General features: G+C 41.9%; 1 protein-coding gene across 7 annotated transcripts in view; it reads left to right on the top strand.

Moving 5' to 3' along the window:
• The window catches only part of PTPRT (protein tyrosine phosphatase receptor type T), a gene marked incomplete at its 5' end in the record, with an annotated part of 804,541 nt that overhangs the window by 607,087 nt on the left and 169,572 nt on the right, over positions 1-27,882 (top strand). For all 7 annotated transcript variants that reach the window (XM_081150334.1, XM_081150335.1, XM_081150338.1 and 4 more), the window contains one exon: positions 12,199-12,472. In XM_081150334.1, coding sequence (XP_081006460.1) covers positions 12,199-12,472 — 274 coding nt within the window. The remainder of the gene's footprint in view (positions 1-12,198; positions 12,473-27,882) is intronic.

Consider the following 27,882-nt stretch of genomic DNA (forward strand, 5'->3'; position numbering starts at 1 on the left):
ATGCCCTTGACCCAGGCGTCTGTTGATGGGCACCGAGGTCGCTTCTGTTTCTTGTCGTGCCGGCCAGGACGCGGGGAAAAGGCTGCGCGTCATTTTGACCCTCCCTTACAAAGTGGCGTTCTCCCTTGTCTCCTATCATATTAGCTGTTATCACGTTCATGATGTTTACTGTACGCTTCTTATTTCATTTCCCCAAATAGCTCAGTTTGCTCCGTACCACTTACTGCTGCTCTCTGCAGCCCTGCTCATGCATGATGCTGCCTGAGTGTGTCTACGGGCGTGTGTGTGTGTCTGCGTGTATGTGTGTGTGTCTGCGTGTGTGTGTGTGTCTGCGTGTGTGTGTGTGTCTGCGTGTGTGTGTGTGTCTGCGTGTATGTGTGTGTGTCTGCGTGTGTGTGTGTGTGTCTGCGTGTGTGTGTCTGCGTGTGTGTGTGTCTGCGTGTGTGTGTGTGGGTCCCACTATACTCTTGGTTTGCCTTTGCTAGTCCATTGGATCTGCCTCTCTGTTGGTCGCTCTGTCTGCACCACCCATTTTTGTTAATTCTTCACCCAGGGATATTTTTTCCAATAATTTTTTTTTTAAGACAGAGTGAAAGGGAAGGAGGGATTGGAAGAGAGAGAGAAAAGAGAGAGAGGAACACCAGTGGGAGAGAGACACGTCAATCGGCTGCCTCCGGCCCTCACCCCGACCAGGGCCGGGGACGGAACCCGCAACCCAGGCGCTGCCTCCCGAGAATCAGACCCGTGCCCCTGCAGTTGGTGGGCTGGCGATCTAACCACTGAGCCACACTGCCCAGGGTGTACCACCCACTTGAATGATAGCCTTACAAAGCATTTTACTATCTAGTCCTCCTAATGATGCTTGTGTTCCCACTGTTCTTAGCTATTTTCACCCACTTATGTTGCCCTGTGAATTTTAAACCCACTTGATCATCTTCCCCAAATAATCCCCAGTGGAAGTGGTTTAAATTGCATTCGATCTCTTCATCTCAGATGGTTACGTTAGCTCGAGCCCGTCCGCACCGAAAGGGAGCGAGCCTGTTCCTTCCTGGGAGCCGCCACTTCTCAGGGACACTGCGCGGGCTCTCTCCTTGTCGATGCCGTCCGCAGCTGCCCTGTGAAATGGTTTCCTGCCAACACTAACGTGTGCTAGCTTGTGCTAGCTTTTCCCCATTATATTTGCTAAGTGGGTTTTGCTGTGTTTTAGGGAAACTATGTGTGTGTGTGTGCATATTTTACCCATTCAGTTTACCAAAACCTCTTGTGAGTTTCTTTAATTAAATTTTATTATCTTGGTTTACCAGTCTAATAATCACATCATCTGCGAGTGATGATAATTTTGTGTCTTCCTTTCCCATTGCTATAGCTCTTATTTTGGATTTATTTTTTGTTGCATTTGGTAGAGCTGTCTGGGCAATGGTGCTGAATAGTGTTGACAGTTGACCGGTTTGTGTCCCCCCCAAGGCGAGCCTCCAGCACATTGCTCCTGTGCGTGATGTTAGCTGCGGGTTTGAGAGGAGTGGTTTAAAACGAGGTAAGGAAAAATACCTCTATGCTACCACTTATCTTCGTGACTCTTAAAATCAGAAACGGGTGCTAAATTTTATCAAATGCCCTTTTGGCATCTATTTATAGGATTATATTGTTTTCTACTTGGGCTTATTTATGTGTTCTTTTCCTGATTTTCTATAAGTAAATTTATCTCGTGTACCTGAGGTAAATGAACCTGCTTACGGGGAACCAATTTAATAGTATATCAGAGGAGCAAATTGCAACAATTCGAGATGCTTTTCCTCTTTTTCTGACTTATGTAATTATTTCTGTAACATGGGAATTATCAATTGTTGAAAGATTGAAAGAACTCATTGGAAAAGCCATCTGGCTTCAGTATTGTTTACTCTAATTTTCTTTTTATGGAATGCTTAATTAATTTATTGTCATTCTTTTTTGTTTAATAACAAAGGCTTCTCAGATTCTGCAAACAGGTTTGGTCCTACCCCAGAAGCATTACAGGTCATTGTTCTCGTTGCAATAGTTCCTAAAGAGTGTGAAGTTGTGGTTTTGATTTCCTGTTGGATATGAGAGTTCCTTAGGAAGATTCGTATTTTCCCCAGTTGGAAGTGTTTATTTGTTTAGAATTTGGGGTTAATAATTCCTAGCCCTACCTCATGATACAGAGAGAATACAGTGCATAGCTTTACTTATACAGAGACTTTATTGATTTTGGTGTAGGCCCCTTGTCATTTTTACCCCCCATGCCAACTATCAAACTATTGTTTTCTTCTCTGTCATGTTTTCTGGGAGGACTAGCTTTTTCTAATTTGTTATTTTATTTTTTATTTTTGTATTCAGACATTTCAAATTTCTGCATACACACCTTTTTTCTTTTTTCTTTTGTGAATTGTTCTGTTGTTAAAGCTTAAGATGATTGTTTCCACTCGAGATTTTTTTTAAATTTCAAACCCACAGGATGCTTGCGAGAATGGTACAATAAACATCCACACATCCTTCCCCTAGATTCACCAGTTGTAAACATTTTTGTCATATTTACTTTCTTTTTCTTATCTCTCAAGTGGTTGCTAGGTTAGTTGTAGCAATCATAACGCTTTTACACATCTAGTGTGTGTCTCATAAGAAAAAGGTCAGTCTCCTACATGGTCAAAATGCAATCATCACACTCAAGAAATTTAGAGTTCGGTGTAATACTAGCATCTCACATAGCTCGCATTCACGTTTCCACAGTTGTCCCACTTAATTGTCCTATAAGGCTTTTTAAAATTCAATTCACGATTATTTTTTGATAAACTTTTCTCTTTTATATTGATTTGTGTTGTTTCTATATGTAAAATTCACACACACACACACACTTATCCCATATTTTTAAAAATCATACCTCAGTGCCCATGGTATAATTATTTTAACTTCATAATATGCTGTGATATCCAGGAGTGGTTTTTAACCCTTTTTGTTTGTTTGTTAAAAAAACAGTTCTTAACTATATTTTCCATCTTAAACAAACACATGGGAAAAAATCTCATTGAAGTTATTGGAATTTCCACATTAAGGTCATTCACATCTTTAGGGCTCCCGCATGTCACCTAACCAACCTCATATTTTCTACAATTTGCTTTTCCCCAAAGAAAACACATCAATTTGGCAGAATTGACATCTTTGCAACACGCGATGCTTTCACCCGGCCGTCGGCAGTTTTGTCCGTTTCTTCGTCTTTGGCTCAGCAGCTATTTAACACCCGCTCTGCTCTGCTGAGCCCTGCAGGAGAAGCCGGGGACCTTCCTTCCTGTCGCCCAGGAGAGGCCCAGTAGAGGCGACAGGAAAGGTCTCAGGCTTCTGGCACAGGGCTGGGCAGAGCGGGTGTCCTTTCGTCCCCCGCGTCAGTCCTGTGCATGTCTTATTTGTGTTCCCGTAGCTATTTTTAAAGGACTCTATTCTAGCAGGATTTTCCCATTACATCCTCAAGCTTGTTTTTCACAGCGTGCAGTTTATTTATCTCTATCTTCTCTCAAGCCACTTTACTGAATTCTTTTATTAATTTTAAAAGTCTTTCAGTTGATTCTCTGCGATATATTAGGCCACAGTCGTATTATCTACAAATGATGATAAAGTGCTTTCCTTTCTAAAATGTACGTCTCTTCTGTTTTGTGTCTTACGGCAGCGGCCAGAATTATCCCATCTTAGAAACAGGCTCTAGAGGCAAAGGGACTTGCTCAGCATGTCAGATAGAGCTGGCGAGCGGCAGGGACAGAACTAAAACCTCAGCCTTGTTTGTCACCTTACCACTGGCTTTAGAAAAGGTCACCAAACCAAGGTCATCTCTCCAAATATCAGCTAACTGGCTTCACATCTGTCCATCTACCTAGTTGCTCTTTCCCCAAGGAAGGTTGACATTTGCAGTGCTTACAGTTCTCTTTTAAAATGACTGTATCTCTTAGGTGCACACACACACACAGACACATGCACACACAGTGTGAGTGATGATGATAAATGACACAGAGAAAACTAAAGCAGGGGAGGGTAATAGGCCATGTCGGGGTCAGGTTTGCTATTTTAAGCAGAGGGCTCAGGGAAGATGCCACCGGCAGACAGGAAGAAGGAGCCTTCCAAAGGCTGCGGATATCCCAGGACAGCTTCCCGGGCATCGCATCGAGGGTGGCAAATGCAAAGGCCTTGAGATGGGAGCGTGTCTAGAGTGGTCAAGGAACAGCAGACAGGCCATCGTAGCTGGAGAAGAAGTAGAAGAGCTGAGTGGATAATTCATGAGAAAGGGCGGAGAAGACATTGTAAAGATGTTGCCTTTTACTCTAAGTAGAGAGGGAGCCGGAGGAGGGCTTTGAGCCAAGCGTGTCAGGACCTGAGCCCTGTTTGTGAAGGGCCACTCTAGCCACTGCTTTGCGGAGAGATTGTTGGGGGCAAGAGTGGAGGCAGGGAGACCCATTGGGAGGCTATTGCAATAATCTAATTAAGATGACGGGGGCTGTAGCCAGGGTGTTAGCCATGGAGATGATCGTAGTCAGGTTCTGGAGATGTGTTGAGATTAGAACCCCCTGAGTTGCTTGTGTATAGTATTGTGAATGAGAGAGGACCCCTGATGGTGAGAAAGTGTGTGAGGGCAATAGACAGGTCTTCTGCATGTTGATTTAAAATATATCTCAACCCAAGGACAAGCTCAATTAAAGCTAGTTAAATTTCCTTTTTTACTCATGGAATTTAATGAACAAACTGAACTACCAAGCAAAATAGAGACAAACTCATAGATAGAGAGCGGGCAGACAGCTCAGGAGTTTGGGGCATGTTGGGGGCCTGGGGGGATTGAGCAAAAAAGAAAAAAAGAGAGACAACTCATGGACATGGATAACAGCATGGTGATGGCGGCGGGGGCGGGGGGGGTGGTCGAGGGCATAGAGGGGATAAATGGTGATGGAAAAAATAAGATGAAAATAAATAAATAAATATTGAAAAAGAGGAGATGAAGCTCTCGCCATCATCAGATGGTCATCTGGTCTTTCTTTCCAAGGTTCTTTTAGCTTTCATTAAAAAATAAGTAAAACATGCCCGGCTGGGCGTGGCTCGGAGCATTGACCTGGGATCCAGGCGATCGGGGTTCGATTCCCAGTCAGGGCACATGCCCGGGTTGCAGGCTCGATCAATGACTCTCTCATCATTGATGTCTCTCTCTCTCTCTCCCTCTCCTTTCCTCTCTCTGAAGTCAATAAAGATATATTTTTAAAAAATTATCTTAAAAAAAACCCAAAAACTTAATTTAAACTCTTCAGTTGCATTGCTCTGGTTTCTTTACACAATATATACTTCTTCCTCTATATTTCTACTCAAAATTCACTTTTGTTAAATTTATCAAGCAATCCAATCACAGGAGGAGGGTCCAAATGGAAAACCAGGCAGATCTCTGTTGTCTAATTTGATAACACGGAGATGATAGCGCACGCAGCAACTGTGTCGGCTCCAGCCAACTTCTGTAGAGCACTTGCCTCTCTAGAAAACGCTCTTTAGATGCATCACCTCATTTAGTCCTCGCACTGTCCTGTACGCACCCTTTTCTCAGAATCCTTCCCCGGCCCAGTTCCTTTTCCTGCCTGAGTCTCACTAGATTGTGGTGGACAGTTAGTATCTGTCTTCCCCACCTCAGTTCTGAGCTCCTGGGGCCAGAGGCCATGTAACATTCAGATGTGCACCTGCTACACTATAATCACTCAATGAATATCTGATGAATAAATGAGTAAGTACATGAAAGACCTAGAGAGGGAGCAATAGGTCACACGCTAATCAGAAGCCAAGCAAAGAAGCACATGCAAGTGTACACCTCTCCCCACCTCCTGGCCTCCTCGAAGAGCTGTTGTGACTAGGCAAACAGTGAATAAAAACAGGAATTCCCAGAGCCTTAGAATAAAGGTTGACTAACTAAGACACACCATTGTAAATTGCAGCTATGTAGTTCCCGGTGACCTTTAATGTGGAGAAAGTAATTGCAAAGCAAGGCTCTGTTGGGGATTCCAAAGCTCACACTTGTTTCTCAGCCCCTCGTGTACAATAATGCCAAAGGTTTATCACAGCATTTTGCATTAAAATGTGTGCACAGTTGACTGATAAAGCACAGGCTTTGGAAGGGAGAAAGAACATCCAAGATTATTCAGCCCATTTCCTTCATTTATTTAACAGCTTTATTGAGATATAATTTACATATCATAAAGTTCACCTATTTTAAGTGTACAATTCAATAATTTTCAGTGAATTAATAGGGTTCTGCTACAATCTCCACAATTCCGTTTTAGAACATTTCCATCACACCAGAAAACACCCCGTGCCCCTGTGCAGTTAGTTCCTGTTCCCACCTCCAGCCCTAGGCAATCACTAATCCAATTTCTGCCTCCATAAAAGTGTCTTTTCTTGACATTTCATCTGAATGAAATCATACAATAGATAGCCTTTTGCATCTGGCCTCTCTCACTTAACGTGTATTGGAGCTTCATCTATGTCGAAGAATGTATCAGTATTTCGTTTCTTTTATTGCTGAATAATATTTCATTTTATGGACATACCGTTTATTGTTTATCTGTTCAGTCGATGAACATGTAGATTGTTTTAATATTTTGGCTATTATGAGTAGTGCTGCCATTAATATGTGTATCCAAGTTTTTGTGTAGATGTATTTTTTCATTTCTCTCGGGTAGAAACCTAGGAATGCAATGGCTGAGTGAAAGGTAGATTTATGTTTATCTTTTTAAGGAACTACCACTATTTTCAAAGTGACTGAACCATTTTATCTCCTCACAGGGTTCCAGTTTTCCCATGTCCTTGTCAACACTTACTATAGTCTGTCTTTTTACTGATGCCATTCTAGTGGATGTGCATGGTGGTTTCTTAATGTGGTTTTCATTTACTTTTCCCTAATGACTAATGAGATTGCCCTTCTTTTCATGAGCTTATTAGTCACTTGTATTTCATCTTTAGAAATGTCTAGTCGAATCTTTTGCCAATTTTTAATTGGGTTGTTTTACTGTTATTGAGTTGTAATTATGTATATTGGATGTGAGGCTTATACATATGATTTGCAAATTTTTCTTTGAAGCCCAATTTTTTTAAAAGTCTAATGACATCCAGTTTATGTGTTTTTCTCCCATTAATGGCTCATGCTTTTGGTGTTGTATCTACATACCCTTTTTTTAAATCAAAGGTCATGTAGATTTCCTCCCCTGTTTTCTCCTAGAAGTTTTATAGTTTTAGCTCTTACATTTAGGACCATGGTTTCTTAGTTTTGCTATGTTATGAACTATTAGATCTGTTACTTCTTGTGTAAATTTAAATTTAGATTTTTTTCATGTGAGTTTTTAATTGACCCAGCATCATTTGCTTAAAAGATTATTCTTTTACCATGAAGTTGTCTTGGCATCTTGTCAGGAATCAATTGATCATAAATGTAGTGGTTTATTTCTGGACTCTCAATTCTCTTTTATTGATCTATGGGCATATTTTATACCTATTACTGTATTGATTTTTATAAATTATGAAATCAGGAACTGTAAGTCCTCCAACTTTACTCTTATCATTTAATTGTTTTTTTCCTATGTGGATCCTTGCATTTTCATATACATTTTAGTATGAGTTTGTTAGTTTTTAGAAAAAGTGTCCTGGGATTCTGATAGAGAAGGAAGGGGGGTTGGGGGGCTGAGTGAAAAAGGTGAAGGGATTAAGAAAAAAGACAATTCATAGACACAGACTACAGCAGTATGGTGATTACCAGAGGGAAAGGGAGGTGGGGGTAGGTAGGAGAGGGTAAAGGGGATAAATGGTGATGGAAGGAGACTTGACTTGGGGTGGTGAACACAATACAATATACAGATGATGTGTTATGGAATTGTATACCTGAAACCTGTACAGTTTTATTAACCAATGTCACCCCAATAATTTCAATAAAAGCTGAAAAAAAATTTATAGATAAATTTGTTGAGAATTTCCATCTTAATAATATTGACTATCCCAAACCGTAAACATGGAATGTGTCTCCATTTACTTAGGTCTTCTTCAATTTCTTTCATCAAGTTTTCTACTTTTCAGTGTACAAGTATTTCAATTCTTTTGTTTAAGTTTATTTCTAAGTATTCTTTTTGATATTATTGTGAATAGAATTGCTTGCTTAATTTCATTTTCAGATTGCTCTTTCCTAATGATAAACATACAATTGAATTTTGTCTGTTGATCTTGTATCCCGTGACCTTGTTGAAATTGAAAGTGTGGTATGTAGAGACAATGGATTATTATTCAGACTTAAAAAAGAAAGAAACCCTACCATTTGTAACACCATGGATGAATCTGGAGGACATTATACTAAGTGAAATCAGTCAGATGCAGAAAAACAAATACTGCCGATATCACTTACATGTGGAATCTAAAATAACCCAGTTCATAAAAGCAGAGAATGGAATGGTGGTGGGCAGAGGCTGGAGAGTAGAGGAAATGGGGAGATGTTGGTCCAGGGGTTCTGCAGGATGAAATTCTGGAGAGCTGTATCATACTGTTTTTTATACTTGCAAGTTGCTAAGAGAATAGACTTAAGTGTTCTCACCATACACAATGGTAACTATGTGAGGTGATGGATGTGCTAATTAGCTTGATTGTAGTAGCCATTTCACAATGTGTACATCTATCAAAGCCTCACATTGCACATCTTAAATATGTATAATTTTTATTTGTTAATTATACCTCAGTAATACTAGAAAAACCAACTCATAGAAAATGGACTCATTGAAACAGAAAGCAGATTGGTGGTTGCCAGGGTCGCTTGGTAGTCAAAGGGCACAAACAAAAATTTTAAAACCTTGAGTTTATGTGAGTAATACCTACTGTCATATATCAATTTACCATATTAGAAAATGCAACTGAGAAATATTTTTAAATATTTAACAAAGCTTTCGATAAAAATTAGTTTATTGAAAATAAGTCGTGAGCCCATTACATGTTAACATAAATAAAACATTTTTATAAAAACAATTATTGTGATTTAGTGATTGAGTGAGAAGTGTAGCGTGGTTTTACCTTTTTGGTCATCTCTAACATCCGGTGGACTAGAAGCCACTGGATTCCATGTCTGCTTCTGTGTTTAAACTATCGCATTATGTTGCTAGATTGAAGTTAACGGAGAGAATTCAGCCTCATGTGGTTGTAAAGTCCTGTGGCAATGAAAGAACTCCACAGTACACTTGTGAGACTCTGAAAGTGCAAAAGGTGAAGAATATCTTAATGTTAGTCTGAAACTAGGTTTGATTCCCCGTCAGGACCTTTCCCGGAATGTGGGCTGGATCCCCAGTAGGGGGCATGCGGGAGGCAGCTGATCAATGTTTCTCTCTCCCTTTCCCTTCCTCTCTCTCTCAAATCAAGAAAAACTTTTTTTTTAAAAAAAAAAAAAAGGAAAACCAAATGTGGAATGGTGATGGTAAGGAAGACTCTTGTGTTTATGGATTTGAATTGGCGATATCGGTCTGAATAATTAGTATAAATTTTTGGATGTTTAAAAAATATATTTCTTCATTCTGTGCAATACACGGGCATAGGAACATTGGAATCACAGTAGCAGTGAGCTAGCTGGGTACCCAGATGTTGCCTTATAAATTTCTTCTTTGTAGAAATGCCTGATTACAATCTTGGTAAAGGGGGCACAGGTGAGCCTGGAACACCTTGTGGTGCCAGCAAGTGAAGGTGTGCTCAGCGACTATGGAGCCACTAAAGGATGTGAGAGCTACCTGGCGGGACTCCCACTGGACTGAAACTATTTTTATTTTGCAATTACTTAGATATTTTATATTTGTACATATTTATCAACACCTTGTACCTGTGGCTCTTATACAAGTGTAAAAGTAAAACAAATTTACAAATGAACAAATTGGTATCATACAAGAAAATAATCAGTGATGGAAAAGTCACTGTCACTTATGGGACATCACCATGTACCTCAGCTGGAAACAAAGGTTGAAAACCATCTTGTCCACCTGGATCTCTGCTCCTATGCAAGTCTCATGTGCCCTGTAGGGGACACTGTAGGTGCTGACTCAGGTCCTCTCATCTCCCCTCCCCTGCAGTGTGCCCATCCACCAAATGGCTCTCAGTTGTGATGTCCTTACATTGTTTGCCAGTAGACTACCACAGCCACCTTGCCTGCCCCACACACTGAACTGGGAATGCCTGGGAGTTTCTGTCTCTACAGTGGGGTACATAATCAATAACTAATTGGTATCGGAGGCCCAAACGTCCTTGGGTTGCGATGAGATTAATTCTGGGGTACAGTTTATATTCCAGAGCTCCCCATTGGGATCAGGCTGAGACTGGAACTTTGCCTGAAATTTCATTCTTGCTGGTTCCCTCCCCTCTCCCCTCCATTATTCCCTTTTTGGTTTCTCCTGGGTACACTTCCTTAATAACACATCATATGCATTGAAACCTTGGCTCAGAGTCGATTCTGGAAGAGCTTGAACTTAGACAAGTCCACTTCTGGGAGAGCATGAGTCCAAACATGCCCTTTGAAGCCAGGCAGCCTCCAACTTTGAGCTCTCCATTGTCCGATGCCAGCGTCCTAAATGCACACAGCCCCTGGCTGGAGACATCATCCCTAAATATGGAAAGGGGGCCACAGGATGTGTCAGTGGTGGATAGATGGCCCTGATAGGCCCCTGGTCTCTCTCAGTGAAGCAGGAGTCATCACCTAAACCATTAGTCCAAGAAGCAGAGGAAGGTCTAGCAGCAGGGCTCCCTGAAGCCTGCAGAGGGATGGATTCCTGCAAGCTTGGCTTTTAAAGGTGTCTGAGGCAACTGCCCTCTAGGGGCTGGGAGGGGTCCTGCGACTTGGGACCTGAGGAGTGTTTTTGTCTCAGGAGACACTGAAACTAAAGGATGAAAGTTGCTGGCAAGCCCGAGTCTGGAAACCTGGGGAAAAGAGGGATGGGGGCCAGTCACTCTAGCAAAGAGGATGAGCAATGGACATTGAAGGTGGGCTTCAGTGAGGACACCGAAATCAGGGAGGGGACAGGAGGTTCACACTCTCCTTACCTTATGCACTGAGGTGGGGCTGCAACATAGCTTCCTAACCTAAGAAGAGGCCCTCAGGTTAACTTATGCAGGAAATATGGCCATAAGTGTCTTTCTTCCCATTGGGAGAAATAGAGACGGTGTCACAGGAGGGGAAATGTGCGAGTAAATGCTCTGTGTCCTGAGGTGAGCTTCCTAAGGTCTTCTCTCAAGCTATCAGGATTTTTCTACTACAGAAAACAATCCCTGCTGTTCACAGATAACCCTACGTAGTTTATTGCAACCACTTTTTTTGCACTAGAGCATGACTTTTGGGGGCTATTCTCATTTAGATATGATTTTATCATTACCAGTGAGCTGAAAAGAGCTTAGATAAATATATTTTCAAGACAGTGATGATGAGGTGAAGCTACCACAGTAAACAAAAACACCCCCTTCCTTTCCCTTCTTCCCACACCCCTTCCTAAAGCAATGCGTCAGGGCAAGGAAGCTTGCACGTGCTGTTCCCTCTCGTCTCCTTGAACAGGCCTCCAAAAGGTGGACTGGAAGCCAGGCAGAGTTTCCCAAATGCCAGGGTGGGGAGTTGGGATTATGTCACCTGAATAATGGAGAGCCTCGAAAAGTGTTTGAAGAGGGACAGGACTACATGATTAGGAAGAGCAATGGATTGACTGATTAGCTGATCAAATAAATCAGAGACAGAGACCAGTTGAGTATGGGTAAGAGGTGGGTAAGTGCCCATCCTCAACATCCTGAGTGCGAGGAGAAGGCGGAGGAGCAGGTGCAGGTTGCTGGTGTCAGGTGAACAGGGCTTATTGATTCGAGGTGTGGAGTGAGATCTAAGGAGGTAGGAATTGAGGATGAGCCCCGATGCATGATCTGGACACTTGATGGGCAGCACTACCCTTCACTAAGGAAGAAATGTAAGAGGAGCAGGCAGGTTTGTAGGGGCTGGGACCGAGTTGCATTAAAGGACACATCCAGTGTAAGCTGGCTTTGGGACATCTAGACGGAGGTACATTTCTACAAAGCAGCGGTCTAAGTCTGAAGCCCAGGAGGGAGGTTCAGGTGCAGACAGAAGTGATGGTAATGAGTAATAAGTTCATCCCTCCAGGTAGCGTTCATGTGCCTCTTCTCTGTCCTGTCCAGTGTCTACCAGCTGGTTGTCAAGGAGGAGAGACTTCAGAAGTCTCGGCGGGCAGCTGACATCATCGAGTGCTTCTCGGTGCCTGTGAGCTACAGGAACGCCTCCAGCCTCGATTCCCTGCACTACTTTGCTGCTGAACTGAAGCCCGCCAACCTGCCTGTCACGCAGCCCTTTACCGTGGGTGACAACAAGACATACAATGGCTACTGGAACCCTCCTCTTTCCCCTCTGAAAAGCTACAGTATCTACTTTCAAGCACTCAGCAAAGCAAATGGGGTGAGTAAGGCCACGTGGAGGCCATCGCCTGGCTTGTTTGTATTTTTCCCTTTCTGAAATGATTACGTAGCTTTAGAGCAGAGGTTGACATGTAAGCTCTATGGACCAAATCCAGCCTCATACCTTTTTTCTTTTTTTTGGCAAATAGGGTTTTTTATTTGTTTTTACTACAGCAGTGCCTTTTTATTTCTATGTCTATGGCTGTTTTGATGCTGTAACCATACAGCTGAGGCGTTGACACAGAGACTCCATGCCCCACAAAGCCTAAAATTCTTACTATATGGCCTTTTACAGAAAATATTTTGCAGAGCCCTGTATTAGAAGATAAAAGAAAAAGGTGCTTCATGGGCAAATCACATGGCCTGAATCTTAATTTCCTCGTCTCTGAGATACCCACCAATTTGATATCTATGGATGTACTAAGCACGTTTAGGTTAATCAGTGGACACTGGCTCCTTTATCATTCCTGTTAGTCACATTAGAAAATATTTTTTTCTTCCAAAGACAAGCTAACCTTTTTTGTGTGTCAAGTATTTTCATTGGTCAAAATATATTTTATTGTAGCTTCTATGCATTGCCCTCGGTCCATACTCTTAGGGACCAGTAGAACCCATGCAATTGCCTCTCAGGTGGTAGTCTTTCAGTCACAGAAGATCCTTCCTACCATCCGCCTCCCCTCTGCACAAACACACCCACCTGGTCTTATTTCCTGCAAGCTAAATGTATTTTGCTCCTCTTATGACACACGTTTATCTTTTCTATCTAAGATGCTTTTGTAGACATACTCCAGGTTAATATATTTCACTCAACAAATGTATAATAAACAACTGATATATGCTAGGCCTCCGTAGTTCATATTAAGGTTATGTGGTATGCACCCTCATAGAAATGCAAGGGAGTGGAGAATGTGCCATGCTCCAGTGTAGCTGGGGAAGTGAGAAGCTCAGTGGAGATAAAGCAAAATTAGGTAAAGTGTGTGAGTAGCCGGTGCAGGCTCTGGGAGCAGTCATCACCTTGTGAGAAACCTAGTTTGAGGAGCTAATTAACATTTAAAATGTCCACAGACCCATTTAAATTCCACATTGGTATTTCAGTTCTACATTTATTACTGGTTCAAACAACACTCCTCACAGAGAATATAAAACTACAAAGAGAAGCAGCCAAACTGCCTTCCACCTGCCCATCTGGTCTTCCCTATGCATGAAACACTGACGTGTTGCGGTGTTGAGGAGGGAGACATAAAGGTGGCAGAAGCGTCTCGGGGCCCATCTCGTTCCTGCCTCCCATACCAGCCAGTTTATGGGTTCAGCACGACTCTGGGAAGGCGTGGCTCTCCCTGCTCTCGGCAACATGGCAAGGGATGCTGTTGGGTTTGTGTGCTGTGAAAAGGAGTCATAGCTGTTCTCAGTTCACACTCTGTTACATTCCTACTAAGATACTCATAACAACCCAGCAAGAGACCACGTCCATAGAACCCAAAACACTGACAAATGGACTCCAGAAGGAGCATGGTGGGCCCGGAGCAGAAGAGCAGGAGAGGCAGAAGGACTTCTGCAGGTTTTGTTCCCCAAACACCACACAATAGACCCCTTCTCGAGACATGGGGTTTGGCCATTGGGAATCAGTCACCCCACTCTGAAGCTAGCTGACCTAGGAAACAGGTTCTACTACTGCTTCCAACACGAACAAGGCCTTGCTCATTAAAAAGCAGCGATCACTTATGCTTTCGAGCCCACGCCGTGTGTGTGCTCCCCTTTTGGATCTGAGATGCGCAGTCATGGAACAGGCAGAAATGGGACCAGAAAGGCTCTCAGGCCGGGTGTCTCGAGGGTGTAGTTGTCCCCACAGGAGCAGCGAGGAAAAGCCGTGGGAGCTGTTGCCTTTTCTGAGTGTGGTATTTTTCTGGCAAGAGAATGATTCCACACTGCTTCAAATTATGGTACTTGGTATAAAGTTTTACCGAACAGGGTTGCGTGAAAGGGCCGTAGGAGGGGGAAAGCTATTCTCTGCCGGACAGATCTCTGCCTGGCCCCTCTCAGATTTTTCACATCAAAAGCAAGCAGCCAGTGCGGCCGAGCCTGGAGGGCTTTTGAGGAGAAAATGGTATAACCCACAAATTCCTTGCCAGCCAAGTTGTTGTTCTTGTGTCAATACATCAGAAAGACATTTTCTGCACCCTCGGGCTCCCACGTGCCCCGCTTCTGATGAGTCATTCACGAGTCAGGGTGCGGGAATGGGAGCAGAGAGGCCGGGAGGGCCGCACGTAGCGCTCACACTCACTGCATGCTCAAGTGTGTTCCCGAAGAGAAGGCTAACATGAAAGCGAGTTGCTTGAAGAGGGGATGCATAATGTAAAATAGCAACAGTTGTGATCTGGGTCTATAATTCACTATTCTGTCAATAGAAGCAGGGAAAGAGCTGGAGAATTTAGGAGTGTAAATAAAAGTCTACTAATTTTCCCACTTTAGACAGGATGGAATAAATGCTACTGTTTTATTTTTGATACTGAGAATTTTTTGAAATACAGTTTTTAAACATAAAGGCAACCTTCCAAACTATTGGATGTGGGGGGGAGGGGATCAATGGGGGGAAAACTGTAATATTTTTCAACAATAAAGACAAAATTTTTTTTAAAAATTTCAAAATCCACCCCCCCCCAAAAAGTCCAGAAAACAGCAACCTACAAAGAAAAGGGGGAGAAACAAAGGGAACTATAAGCAAACATAAGAATGGGCAACTATAAGAAGCCAAAAGACAAAGGCACTAGATTTGGGTTTTTTAAGTGTTGCTTTTCTCCCTCCTAATAGGGGGAAAATATACCTTGGGTCAAGTAAAAGCCAGAATTCAGTGAATCCCTGTCACTGGAAGATTAAAAACACAGGGTGAAGCCAAGTTATATTAAACTAAAACAAGTTATAGGAAAGGGTAATGGCCATTTGTTTCAGGGCAGTCATGTTCCCAGTTGAATAATTCACTATCAATCAAGTTCATTACTCCCAACTTTAGCTTCAGGTTTCCGCCAGAGCAGGGTAAGGGAATGTTAGGGTCCGGGTAGCTTCTTCCAATGGCTATTAAGGATGGTGTTTCAGCTTAGAAAAGTGTCTAAATATTCAGCCTTTACAATCACACTGCCTACACACAAAACCCTAGTAACTGTGAGACTGTAAGTAAGCCATTAAAAGAGTTAGATATTGTTGATTAACTAAGTCAGTGAACATCTAGCAAGCTCATACTATATGTAAAAATAAAATATGTACTTCCAAGCGCTGGGAATAAAGCAGTAAGCCAGACAGACGAAGGACTTCCTGTCCTCATAGCATTTACATTCTAGTCGGGGAGAAACCAAAAATCAATAAATATGTGAAATAATGTTCCTTCTGGCCGGCACTGTCCATGGTGCTGAATTGTAAGCCCTTGTCTCTCCTGTGGCTCAGGCTGTGTTGTCACCATTTGTTTTGAATACAACTATCTTCTAGTCTACAGCATTTTAGAGCTGGATGGATTTTGAAGTGTCATCTAGACTAGACTAGAAGTCAACAAGATATCTCCAATGAAGCATTCTTGACAGGTCATTATATAGTCTGAGCTTGACCACTGCCATTCTCTGGAGAGAGAGTTGAGTCTTTGGGGAGCAGGTAAAATTATCAGCACTTTCTTCCCTCTGTAAAGCCAAGTTCTGTCTCCTTAACTCACTTTTCTTGAGCACTTGTATTGATTTGAGCAAATCAAATCTTTTTTCCCATGTCAGCCTTTAGGAGAAAATATAAGAGCACCCACTCCCATCCCTGGCCACCCAGGCCATTTCTCATTGACATTTAACATGCAGTTACTTCTGTTTCTCACATGGCATGATTTCCGCACCCCTTCCTCCTACATATTCTGTTCTCTCCGAGGCATACTTAACCTTGTACTTCCGCTATAGTTGTGCCTGCTACATTTTAACCACCCTTCTTCTCTTGATCGTTTCCAAGGCATTATTTCGCAAACATTCTAAGATATTTTTCTCACTTCAGGACCTTCACGCAAGCTGTTATTTTACCTGAATCTCCCTTTTACTTATTCTTTGGAGAACTGATGCCTTCTTATTTTTCAGATTTCATCATTAATGTCACATCTTCTGGGAACTCTCCATCCATATTATCTAAGATTCATCCACACCAGTACTCGCTTGCATGTTAACCTGTTCGTTGTCTTTACAACACGAGGTGTATTTGAAATTGCACTTGTTTTTGTGTGGTGTGTGCCTCCTTCATTAGACTGAGCTCCAGGAGGTGGGAACTCTGTTTTGTTTGCTGCCGTATTTTTTTGTTTGTTTGTTTAAAATATTACAGATGTTCCTTTTTCTCCCCAATGACCCACCCCACCCCATCCCACCCCCCTCCCCAGTCCCTCTCCACACCATTGTCCATGTCCTTGGGTTGCTGCTGTATTTTCCATACTGAGTACATAGTAGATACTCGACAATCATTTTATGAATGAATGAATGAATGAATGAGGTTATGAACTGTTTCTTGTTGTTTCTGAGTCTCAGTTTTCTTAGTTATAAAGTTAAAATTAAAATAGTAATACTTACTTGAGAGCAAATTGAGAAAACATCTCGAATACTGAAAGGCACCAAGTAAGTGTGAGTACAGTCTGGATTTCCATTCAGCGTAGCATGAGAGACGTGGTTCTGAGCTATTTTCACCATAAACAGATGAGCCCTAAAGGACTTTCCTTCCATTCTAGCAGTAAAACTTTTCCCCAGCTGTCTCATTTCCAAAGCTCCAGGCTCCTGGGCAGCCTTGATTTCCTCCAGATCTTCCCAGTGGTACCCATAGTAGCAGCCTCAGTTGTAAACAGTGGGTGGGTGCAGTTTTGTATTGTTTCTTCCCAGAATGAGGTCTGCTGAATCTACTGTTCTCTGTTTCCCCACCATCATTAGCCGTGATTGTAAAGTTGAAAGGACCATAATTAATGGTTGAATGCAAGACAAGTGTGGCAAATTCATGCAAATATCTTTCAGAAGCCATCTCTGTGGGGCAGTGCAGTTGTGTGTGTTCTGTTGATGCAGAGAGAAAACTCTTTCCTTGCCATGTCCTTTTTATCATGTGGGGACACATTTCACCTGGACAATGCCTCTGCCAAATGGTGAGCTAAATAATTGTAATGAGAAGGAGAAGGGTGATTTTTCTTTTTCTCTCACCGCCTCTTCCAGCTCCTGGACTCAATTACCTCTTGAGAGCAGTTGGAAGCCAGATGCTATTTTGAATAGGTCATCATGTTTGTAGTGTGATCACATTATAATAGTTGGGATAATCTAGGTAGAGCTGACTTAGGGGAAAATATCTGTGCCTGTGAATGAATCAAAAGAAACTATATTTAGTTGTGGCCAAGAACTGTTAAAACATATTTGCACATGGATGGGTTTTCTATGGCATGGTCAGATGGGAAGTAACTGAGACTTGGACATCAAACAGACTTGGCTTTGAATTATGGTGTTACCGCCTATAGGAACCTAATTAAGCTGGTTACTTAACATCTCAAGATGTATAATGTGATTCATGATCTATCTCCCCAAATTTGGAGGAGAGCAAAAGAGACAATAAGTATAAGGCATCTGTCACAGTTATTGTAATATTTGTACTTCTTCCTGTGTTGCTGGGAAGGGGGTGGAGGTGGGGCATCCTTACCTGGCATCTTTCAGTTTGTCCAGTGGACTCCACATGGAAGCACATACCCCCCTAACTCTGGAGGATTTCCTGAACCATGTCAACAGCTGTTGACTGCCTTGCCTCACCCATGACTCAGTTGCTTTACAACCCCACCACAGGCTTTATTCTAGTTTAACTTTTCATACGTGGCTTAAAGCCTGACATCTGTTCCTGTTGAATCTTTTAACACAATTGATCTTGTCTTTTGGGTATGGTCTTGCCCCTCCCTACCCCATTTCTTGATTCTCTTTTTAGTTTAGTGATGTTCACATGTCACATAAAAGTTCAGGTGGGCCATGGAATAAGGAGATGTGGGGACCCACCCTCAAGTGGGCTAGAACTAAGACCACACAGGATATCTCATGGCTAGGGTCTTAGATATTTCATCAGGGAGTTTATTAGAAAACTCCCGTATTGGTTAGCATAGAGTCAATTATACAGTAGTAACAAAGCACCATGAGGTCTCAGTGTATTACCAGAAAAATATTTTTCATTCCTTCTCCATATCACCCAGGAACTCAGGCTGATGGAAAGTCCATTTTGACACATGCTTTCACAGTCACCAAGGCAGAGAAAGAGAAATGTGGCAAGTAGGGTACTGATTCTAAAACATTTCCCCTTGAAATGATACACAGCACTTTCACATTCTGTTGGCCAAGGCTAGTCGTGTGGTCATGCTTAACTTCAAAAAAAATGAGGCAGCGCATTCCAGCTCCGTGCCTCTAGGGAGAATGGGGCTATGTGAGAGCATCCTAATGACCACCACACGCCCTCATGACACCCTAAGCTTTCCCTTCAAACTCTCATAACACCCAGCCTCCCTCTTGAAGCACCTATGTAGTTCCTGTCACAGGTTCTGAGGACTTTCTATTATTGAGCACCTGCTGTATCCCAGACACTAAGCAAGGTGCTTTCACCTACCCTACTTTCTGATTGGTCTCACAGACAAAGTGACTCCGTTTAAATCAGTGGCTAGATGCACTGCCGGAAGCACCCTGGGATCTCCTAGAGCCTCGGTTACTCCAGGCTGAAGGAGGACTTTTAGAGACAGCTTTCTCTCTTTGCCTCCATGGAGGTGTGGGAAAGAAATGTCTAGTACTCTCTGTGATACTGTTCCACCTTGAAAGACAGTGGTTCTTCCAGGTCTCCCAAGAGGCTTTAGAAAACCTCAGATCTCTCCCACCCATCAGTGGCTGAGCCAAGGTAACAGAAAACTGTGAACCAAAGGCTGACATGTGTCTGTATTCTGACTTGTTGCCATAGTCATTTTAGGAACATATTTCTAGGTTTTATTAGCTCTGCAGCATCCCCGTGGAAGTGAAGGTGAGGACTGAAATAGACATTTGGAATCGAAGGTTATCACAACCTTTTTATAACCACTTCTGAAAGCCTTGGCCTGGTATTAAAGGCCCCGTCCCAGTTTTTGTCTGTCAGCAGAGGCTGCATTCCATGCCCATGGACCTGCCTAGGACTCCTTTCTAGTCCTCAGTGGAGTCTGCCTCCTGGGAACACCCAGCCCTCCAGGCCTGTTCTACCATTTGAGACATGTCACCTGCTCTTGAAAGCTCTGAACTTCTGTTGAAGCCCTGTTGGGTCTCAAACTTCTCTTTCCAGGTGAGAGAGAAATTCCCTTAGTGTCATCTTGTACAAATACCAAGATGAGCCCTCCCAGGTTGCTAATTTATTTTTCACTCACATGCAGTTCCTTCTGATTTTATTATCATGGTATGAGACCTGAGGGACCAAGAACATTTTCCTTTCAATGCAAATATACTTTAAACTCATTTGGAGAAGGAAATGAAGGTTACACAAATATTGACAGCTGATAATCTTGTCAGCCTGGGTCTTGAGGCATCAATGCTCCACACTCCATCCCCAAAAGGCTCATGGAAATAGCAACCCACGTCTCTTTATGCAGGGTTTCTGCCTTCCAAGCTGAGGGTCTCCATGAACTTCAGTCCAGTAGGTCCCCAGATGGTGAAAAAGTGGGTAAATCTCTGAATTTGGAAACTGGATCCATGGGTTTAAGTACTAGCTCTGCCATTTTTGAGCTACATGAACTGAATTCTGGACTACTCAACTGCAGTTTTCCCATCTGTCAAATAGGAGCAGATGTGCCCTCCCAGCTCACTGGGGTCTTTGTGGGGAGGAACAGCAGGTGTGATTACTCTTTGCCTATTCCTAAGCACCTTTCAAATGAAGGTGTCCCAAACATAAATATGTGCGTGTGCAAATACAGCCTATGTGTGTATATACACATATAGTACATACACATAAATATTTTAGCATGTGTATGTATGTATGTATATACAGGGGTGGGCAAAAGTAGGTTTACAGTTGTGAGTACATGAAACACACAGTTTATTCTTGTATTATTATTTATTAATTACTGTATTATTTATTTGTATTACAGCTGTAAAACTACTTTTGCCCACCCCTGTGTATGTACATGTATATATGAATGGGTATCTATTCATATTCAGGTAAAATAAAGTTTTAAATTAGCTCAAGAATCTAAATGGAAGGAAGATTCCCACTGCACAGGGGCCTAGTATAGGGAGTTAATGAAATAGAACCTTCTCTATTTGTCTTGAGTTTCCTGGAAGCCAAGGCAAAAAGGGGCATATATTGGGTTAGCATAGCTTCTCTTACTGGATAGGAAGACAGTTACATTGTTTTCATGAAAGATCCTAGAAGGGGGATGAATCATACATATAAAAGGGGCCCTGAGGATAAACCAGTCGGTATCATAATAGCACTTTTGTTCAAACACCCTATTAGTCCCTTTTCCATCAATGTTGTAATACAATATTAAACTGGAAGTTAATGGAGCCATTTACACTCAAGGAATCTTTCTACTTCTTGTGCTATATAATGGCCTTAATGCTATTAATTAGTACCATCAAATAAGATTAGTGGATCTCCAGTGTCTTTCCCCTCAGAATTTTTGATGAACATGCTTAGTATGGGGGCCTTTCCTATTGCATAGACTGGCATTGACCATCTATGTGAACTTACGCAAGTGAATTTGACTCTCTTGAGTCTCTCATTCTCATTTGGAAAATTTTGTTGCCCATAGTATCAACTTGGTAAAAATGTTTGTAAATATTAAATGAGAGGATGCATGAGAAAAATGCTTATCATGGTGTTTGGCGGGCAGTAAACGCTGTCAGCTATCGTTACTAGGGTGTCACAGGTGGTATGCATGGGGCAGAATGGAGGCGCATGTGGGTGCACAGAGATTTTTAACCCGCCAATCGAATCTGAACAGACTGTAGGCAGGATGCAGGAGGAGGGACTGCAGGGAGGAGAATGGAAATCAGCGACACCCGTGTGCACAGGGCACCAGGTGACACCCTGCATCCACCGAGGAGAGAGATTTCAGAGGAAGGTTGGGACTGTTGTACTTACAGAAAGATAGGGGGGGGATTGAGACAGTTCTTCTGTGGGCCCTTCCCAGAGGCTGAATTTGGGTCAAGTTCCATCTTTTACATCATAGTCCCCAACTTTGCAAACTCATAAACTCAACTGATTAGGGTACAGGGTTGAGAGTCGAGTACGCCAGACTTAACAAGAAACTCGTGGAAATAGTAGGCGATATCTTTTTAAATCAGCTCTTCCCTCCAAAAACATCCCCAAGTCTTTCCTGTCTCTGAAGTGTGGGTTGGCCAACACACTTCAACTTCTACAGCCAGTTGTCCTCAAGTTCTGCTGGTCCTACACTCTAAACTTCTCTCCAATCCATATACTTTTTTCCTTTTCAGCGCCACCATCCCTCTTGCCTGGGAAACCCCAGGAGCCTCTTAATTGGTCTGACCAAGTCCATGCTTCCTTCCCTCAAACCCATTCTCCAACAACAAGGAGTGTAAAGTGATGTATCTTCATTTCCAGGAGCAAGAGACTGAGCTGGATTTGAACCTGTGCATGTAGAAGTGCTGTTAGGCAGTCCTGCGCGTTCAGTGCCATGCTACCTGCTGAGTCATAACCCCACAAAGTGGAATCTGGCTTGACTGAAACCAGCAGGAGTCCCTAAAAGACCCTGAACCCCCCCCCCATTCTCATTTTCCTCTCTCTCCCACCAGGCCTGGCCAGCCTCGATCCCCTCTCAATCTTGGAACACCTGCTGGCCCTGCCATTAACATCAGCAAATAATGAGGAGCTGTACTAATAACAATTACCATAATAAATTGGCCTCTGATTACATCTGTCACCTGAGAGTTTCAAAGGCTTTACAAACATCAATTAGTAATTACAGCTCAAAGGATGCTCACCGAGAGCAGGGATCATCGGGGTCAGATCGGATCTGCGCAGGGAGGCGTGAAGGGCAGCTCGCGCCGAGGCTGCCTCAGGCCGGGAGTCGCCGGTCCCTGGTGCAAGGTCTAAACCTCTCTCCATGAGGCCCAGACCAGCCGCACTCTGACATCCCAATTAGGGGATCATTTGTTCAGCTGTTCTCTTGCCTCCAAGTCCCGGTGCTGTGGAATGGGAAGCATAAAATGCAGTTTGGAAAGGGAGCTTAGAGATTGTGCAGTTTTCTTCTGTTGGCAGAAAAAGAAACTGAAGTCCAGAGTGGGGAAGTGATGATGACCATGACGATAAAAATCCAATAATCATTTTTTAAGCGCTTGCTCTGAGTCAGTGGGGGGGAAACACAGATAAATAATATATGGTTCCTGCTCTCAGGGAACCCAGAGTCCAGTGGGAAAGACAGTTATAGAAACAAATATGTCCAATAAACTGTAACAGGAATCACATTGGTGGGATACCTAGTGTGCAGCTGGAAGCCTGGGGGTGCCGGGGATTAGGAGGCGCTTAGCAAAAGTCTAGCAGAAACAGTAACATGGGAGCTGCGCATTGAAAGGTAAGTGGGTATTTTCCATGAAGGCGGCAGGGCAGAGGACATGGCCTGTCCTGCAAAGGGAGCTTCTGGGCAGAGGCCCAAAGGCTGGGAAGAAGGGGTGGGGTTGGTTCCAGGCCAGACAGAGACAGAGACCGAGACCAAGTAAAGGGGGGAGGCCTTGCATGCCATGCTAAAAAGCTTGGAAGTTATTCTGTTGAAGACAGGGAAAATGATCTTGTCGATAATCCTGATATCTATTTATTGCAATAATAAAACTATTCCTGTATAGTCTTTGCACTTTTCAGGCACCCGTGCACTCAAAATTTTGTTCAACCCAACGAGATGTGCAGAAGGTCTTGCTACTATTCTGTAGGTGAGGACACTGTAACTTTTTAATGTTTGCAAAATTAAGAGATTCCCCCTTCTTATAGAAAAGATAACATACTATAGATACCTGGAAATCAGTTTTTTATTAGTTCGTAGAGGCCTTTCTCATGTTTTTATAGCTACATAGTATTCTATTATGTAGATATGTCTTAATTTATTCAATCACTCTCACAGATGGACACATAGGTTGTTTAAAACATTTTTCAGTCGCAAACATTTCTGCAATAAAGGACTGTGTACCTATGTATTTCGTATTGTTGGAGGTGTGTCAGAGAACATTCCTACAAGAGGGATGGCTGGATCAAAAGGTGGACAGATGTGCAGTCTTCATAGATATTTCTGAATTTCCTCTCTTAGGGGTTGAATCGATTTGCGCTTCCTGCAGCAGTGTTTCAGACTGTCTGGCTCTCCACAGCCTGGCCAACAGTTGGTGTGGTCGAACTGTAATTTTTGGCAAAGTTACACATAAGAAGTTTTATCTCAATATAGTTTTCATTCCCTTTCTCTTATTGAAAGTGAAGTCGACATCTTTTCATGTACTTAGGAGACTTTCTATATAACTTGAATTACTTGTGTATGTCTTTTGTTCAATTTCCTATCAGGATTTTTACCTCTTTTCCCTCAATTTTCAAAAGCTATTTATATATCAGGGATATTAATTCTGTATCTGTGATATATGTTGCAATTTTATAAATTTTGCTTATAGTACTTTTGGCAGACCAAAAAAAAAAAAAAGGAAGGAGCCAAGTGCTTTCATTTTATTTTATTTTTTCCTTGATTGGATCCAGACTTTGAATCAGTGAAAAAGCCCTTTCTTACACTAAGCTTATAAAGGAATTCACCCATCTTTGCTTCTAAAACTTGTATAGTTTAAATTTTTTACACTTAATTTTCTAATGTTTGGTATTTATTTTTGTATATGGTGTAAATTATGTATCTAATAATATCTTTGTTTCTAAATGACTATCTAGTTGTCCTAGCAGCATTTATCTGAAAATACATCTTTGCCCCCCAAATCCAAGATGCCGCTTTTCTATTTTAAGTTTTTGCAGCCTATAGTCCTGCACTGTCGTAATTATAGAGGCTCCGTGCTTTAATGTCTGGGAGGGCAAGTCCCCCTACCTGGGTTTTGTATTTCATGATTTCCTAGTTCTCGCATGTTCATTTTTCATACAAGCTTTAGTGTCAACCTCTCCAGCTCCATAAAAAGCCTATTACTAATTTTACTGGGAGTGCATTAAATTTATACATTAATTAGAGTGTACTGACATCTTTAAGATGTTGAATTACCCTAGCTGAGAACAGAGGATATCTTTCTCCTGTTTGTTCAAGCCTACTTCGGTGTCTTTCGGGGGTGCTGTAAAGTTCTCTTCTGAAGCTTTCAAGTTTATCACCAAGCGCTTCATCTTTGTTGCCATTGAAATTGCGATCTGCTGCCACGATGTCCTCCGACTGATTAAATGCGTCCTATTCACTTTGTGTATTAATTTTATATCCTGCTGCCTTGTATTATTGATTCTCTAAGGATTTTCAGATGTACTGTTAAGTCATCTGCGAACAGAGGTAAGGTTTGTTTTCCAGCGTGTATCCTCTGGCTGACCCTTCCAGTGCCGCCCCGGGGGGCGCCGGGCCTAAAGGACGCCTGCTCATGGTCTTGGCCTCGGTGCTTACGCCTTGACCACAGCCCACTCACTAAGGTGCTGGTTTTAGGGCTAAGATATATTTTCATCACGTCATGAAAGTATTTATCAATTCCTAGTTTCTTGAGCTTTTTTTTAAAAATCAGGAATGCTGTTAAAATTGTGTCCGATGCTTTTTCTGCTAGAGGTAATGTGATTTTTTTCCTTTGATCTGTTAATATGGTTTATCATCAGAGTGGATTTCTTAACGTGGAACCAACCTTCCATTTCTAGACTACATTCCACCTTCTCATGGCATTTTATTGTTCTTAATGCAGCATTGGATTCTGGTCACTAACATGTTATTGAACAGGCTTACACATTCAGAAGTAAAATTGATCTATAATTCCCCACCCCCACCATATATATACACATATATACATATACGTATATGTGTGTGTGTGTGTGTGTGTGTGTGTGTGTGTAAAACTTTCCTTAACAGAGTTTTGGTGTCGATATTATGATGGTTTCGTTAAAAAATGAGAATGTTTTTCTTCATTTTTCATGTTGCAGAACAATTTATGTTACTAATACCTTGTCTGTAAAGGCCTGGTAGAAATTCCCTGTGAAGACATCTGGGCATGTTTTTTTAAAAATTTATTTGTTTGTTTCTTTATGGAATAGTTCCTTAATGTATTTCTCTATTTTTTCTATGGAATTAGAAGTGTTTAAGTTCATATTCCTAATAGAATCCATATTTATAAGCTATAATTTCCTGGAAATGTATCAATTCCATTTAGCTTTTTAAAATTATTTCCAGAGATCTGAAAACTAGTCTCATTTTTTAAAAATTTCTTATTTTTCAATAGCTTTCCCCCCGTCATTTCTTATCTGGTACACTGGTGCTTCCTCTCTTTTTTTTTTCTTTTTTCTGTTTTTATCTTCTCCACTTCATTAATTTCTGCCCTTACCTTTATTATTCCCTTTTGTGTGTGTTTTGGGGGATCACTTATTTTTGTTCCTCTTCTAGATTTCTGTGCTGAAAAATAAGTTAATTTTTTCAGTTTTTCATTTTACTGATATACTTTCATCTAGTCACCACCTTAAATGTTTTTCATAGATTCTGATATGTAGTTTTCATTATATTTTATTTTAAAATATTTAAATTTTTGTTTACAATTTCTCCTTTCACCTAGGGGTTGGTCCAAGACATTATTTTGTATATTTCCAAGTGGAAATATCTGTTTGGTTTTTTAAATCTTCTTAATAATTTCTCATTTTACTACATTATAATCATAGAAAGTTGCTCGCAATGTTTCTACGTTACGGACCATAACGATGCTTTCTTAATCAGCTAATCTGTGGTCAATATTTGTGACCGTTTCATAAGCTCATAAGGTTTTCCTCTGTTATCGGGCTGTGGGCTTTGATACATATCCACAGATCTGTGGAATTATTTTAGCTCTTCTAGATCCTTCACTACTTTTTTGCCACTTGATGCGAATGATACTGACAGTAGTTTTCTTAGTATCTTGCACCTCCTGTAGTTTCTACTTGGTAAAGGTGATTTCGTGGGTTTTAGTTCACAGATATTCATGGATACCATATTTCTTCTTAATTGTGGGTTCCAGCATTAAAAAGTGTCCTTTGTTATGTGTAATGCTTTTTAAATGGCATTTTACTCTGTTTGAAACCAAGATCACTACTGAGCCTTTTTTTTTTTCTTCATTTGCCATTTATAGTTTCTCTCGATCCTTTATTGCCGCCCCCTTCCTGAATTACTTTGTTTTAGCTGTGACTTTTATAGATAGCAGAAAGTTAGGTCTTGCTTTAGGAGACAATTTGGAATCTTTTTTATATAATTACATGAGTTAAACCTATGCACGTTTGTTGATACGACTAATACGGTGGGTCCTAACTCTGTCATAGGTTCTTTATGTCATAATTTACTGTACTAATTTCCTAATACATGCTGGGGTGTCTTCCTTTCTCTTTTATTTTAAAATTTCTTCTGATATTTAGAAAGTTTTGCATTTTTGTTCTAGTTACCTTTCTGCTTATACGTTTCAATACCTTTAATCCTCTCCTTACTTACTTGCCCTTCTCCTGTCTGGTTTGTCAGCATTTTTTCCCAGCATTGTGGAGGTATAATTAACAAATAAAAAATTATATATATTTAAGCTGTACAATGTGATGTTTCCATGTACAGGGTAGGGGTAGGGTTAGGGGTAGGGATAGGGGTAGGGGAAGGGGTAGGGCATTGTGGGTGGTAAGAATACTCAAGGCCTATTCTCTTAGCAACGTTCAAGTGCGAAGTACAGCATTACACAGGCCTCCAGAGTGTCTCCATCCTGCGTAACTCTTGGACCAACATCTTATCTCCTCTACCCTCCTGCAAGCCCCGTCCTACTCTCTGCTTTTATGAGTTTGACTTTCAGATTCCACATGTAAGTGAGATCGTGCAGTACTTGCTTTTCTGTGTCTGACTTACTTCCCGCAGTATAATGTCCTCCAAGTTCATCCATGTTTTTGCAAACAGCAAGATACTCTTCTTTCTAAAGGCTCAGTCATAGTCCATTGTCTGTATATGTCGCAGTGGCTTTTCACTGCTCCCAAACTGTTCAGCCATGCTGAGCCCCTCACTGTTCTGGCTGGGACAAGATGCGATGGTCCCCTTGGGCACCCCCTGCATAGCTGGGGAAGCCAGGCACTCACTGTGCTCTCACTTTCCCCCATGGGAGAAATCGGGGGCCCAGGTGGCCTCTCTTAGTCCTGAGCTGGGCCACATGGGGAACAGGTGACATGAGTGAATTGAAACTAGTCTCCTTACCTTCTTCAATGCATCTGTTCTCAGACTTTTTGCTCCAATGA

Source organism: Miniopterus schreibersii (genome assembly GCF_964146895.1).
Source record: "Miniopterus schreibersii genome assembly, chromosome: 10".
Taxonomy (NCBI): Eukaryota; Metazoa; Chordata; class Mammalia; order Chiroptera; family Miniopteridae; genus Miniopterus; species Miniopterus schreibersii.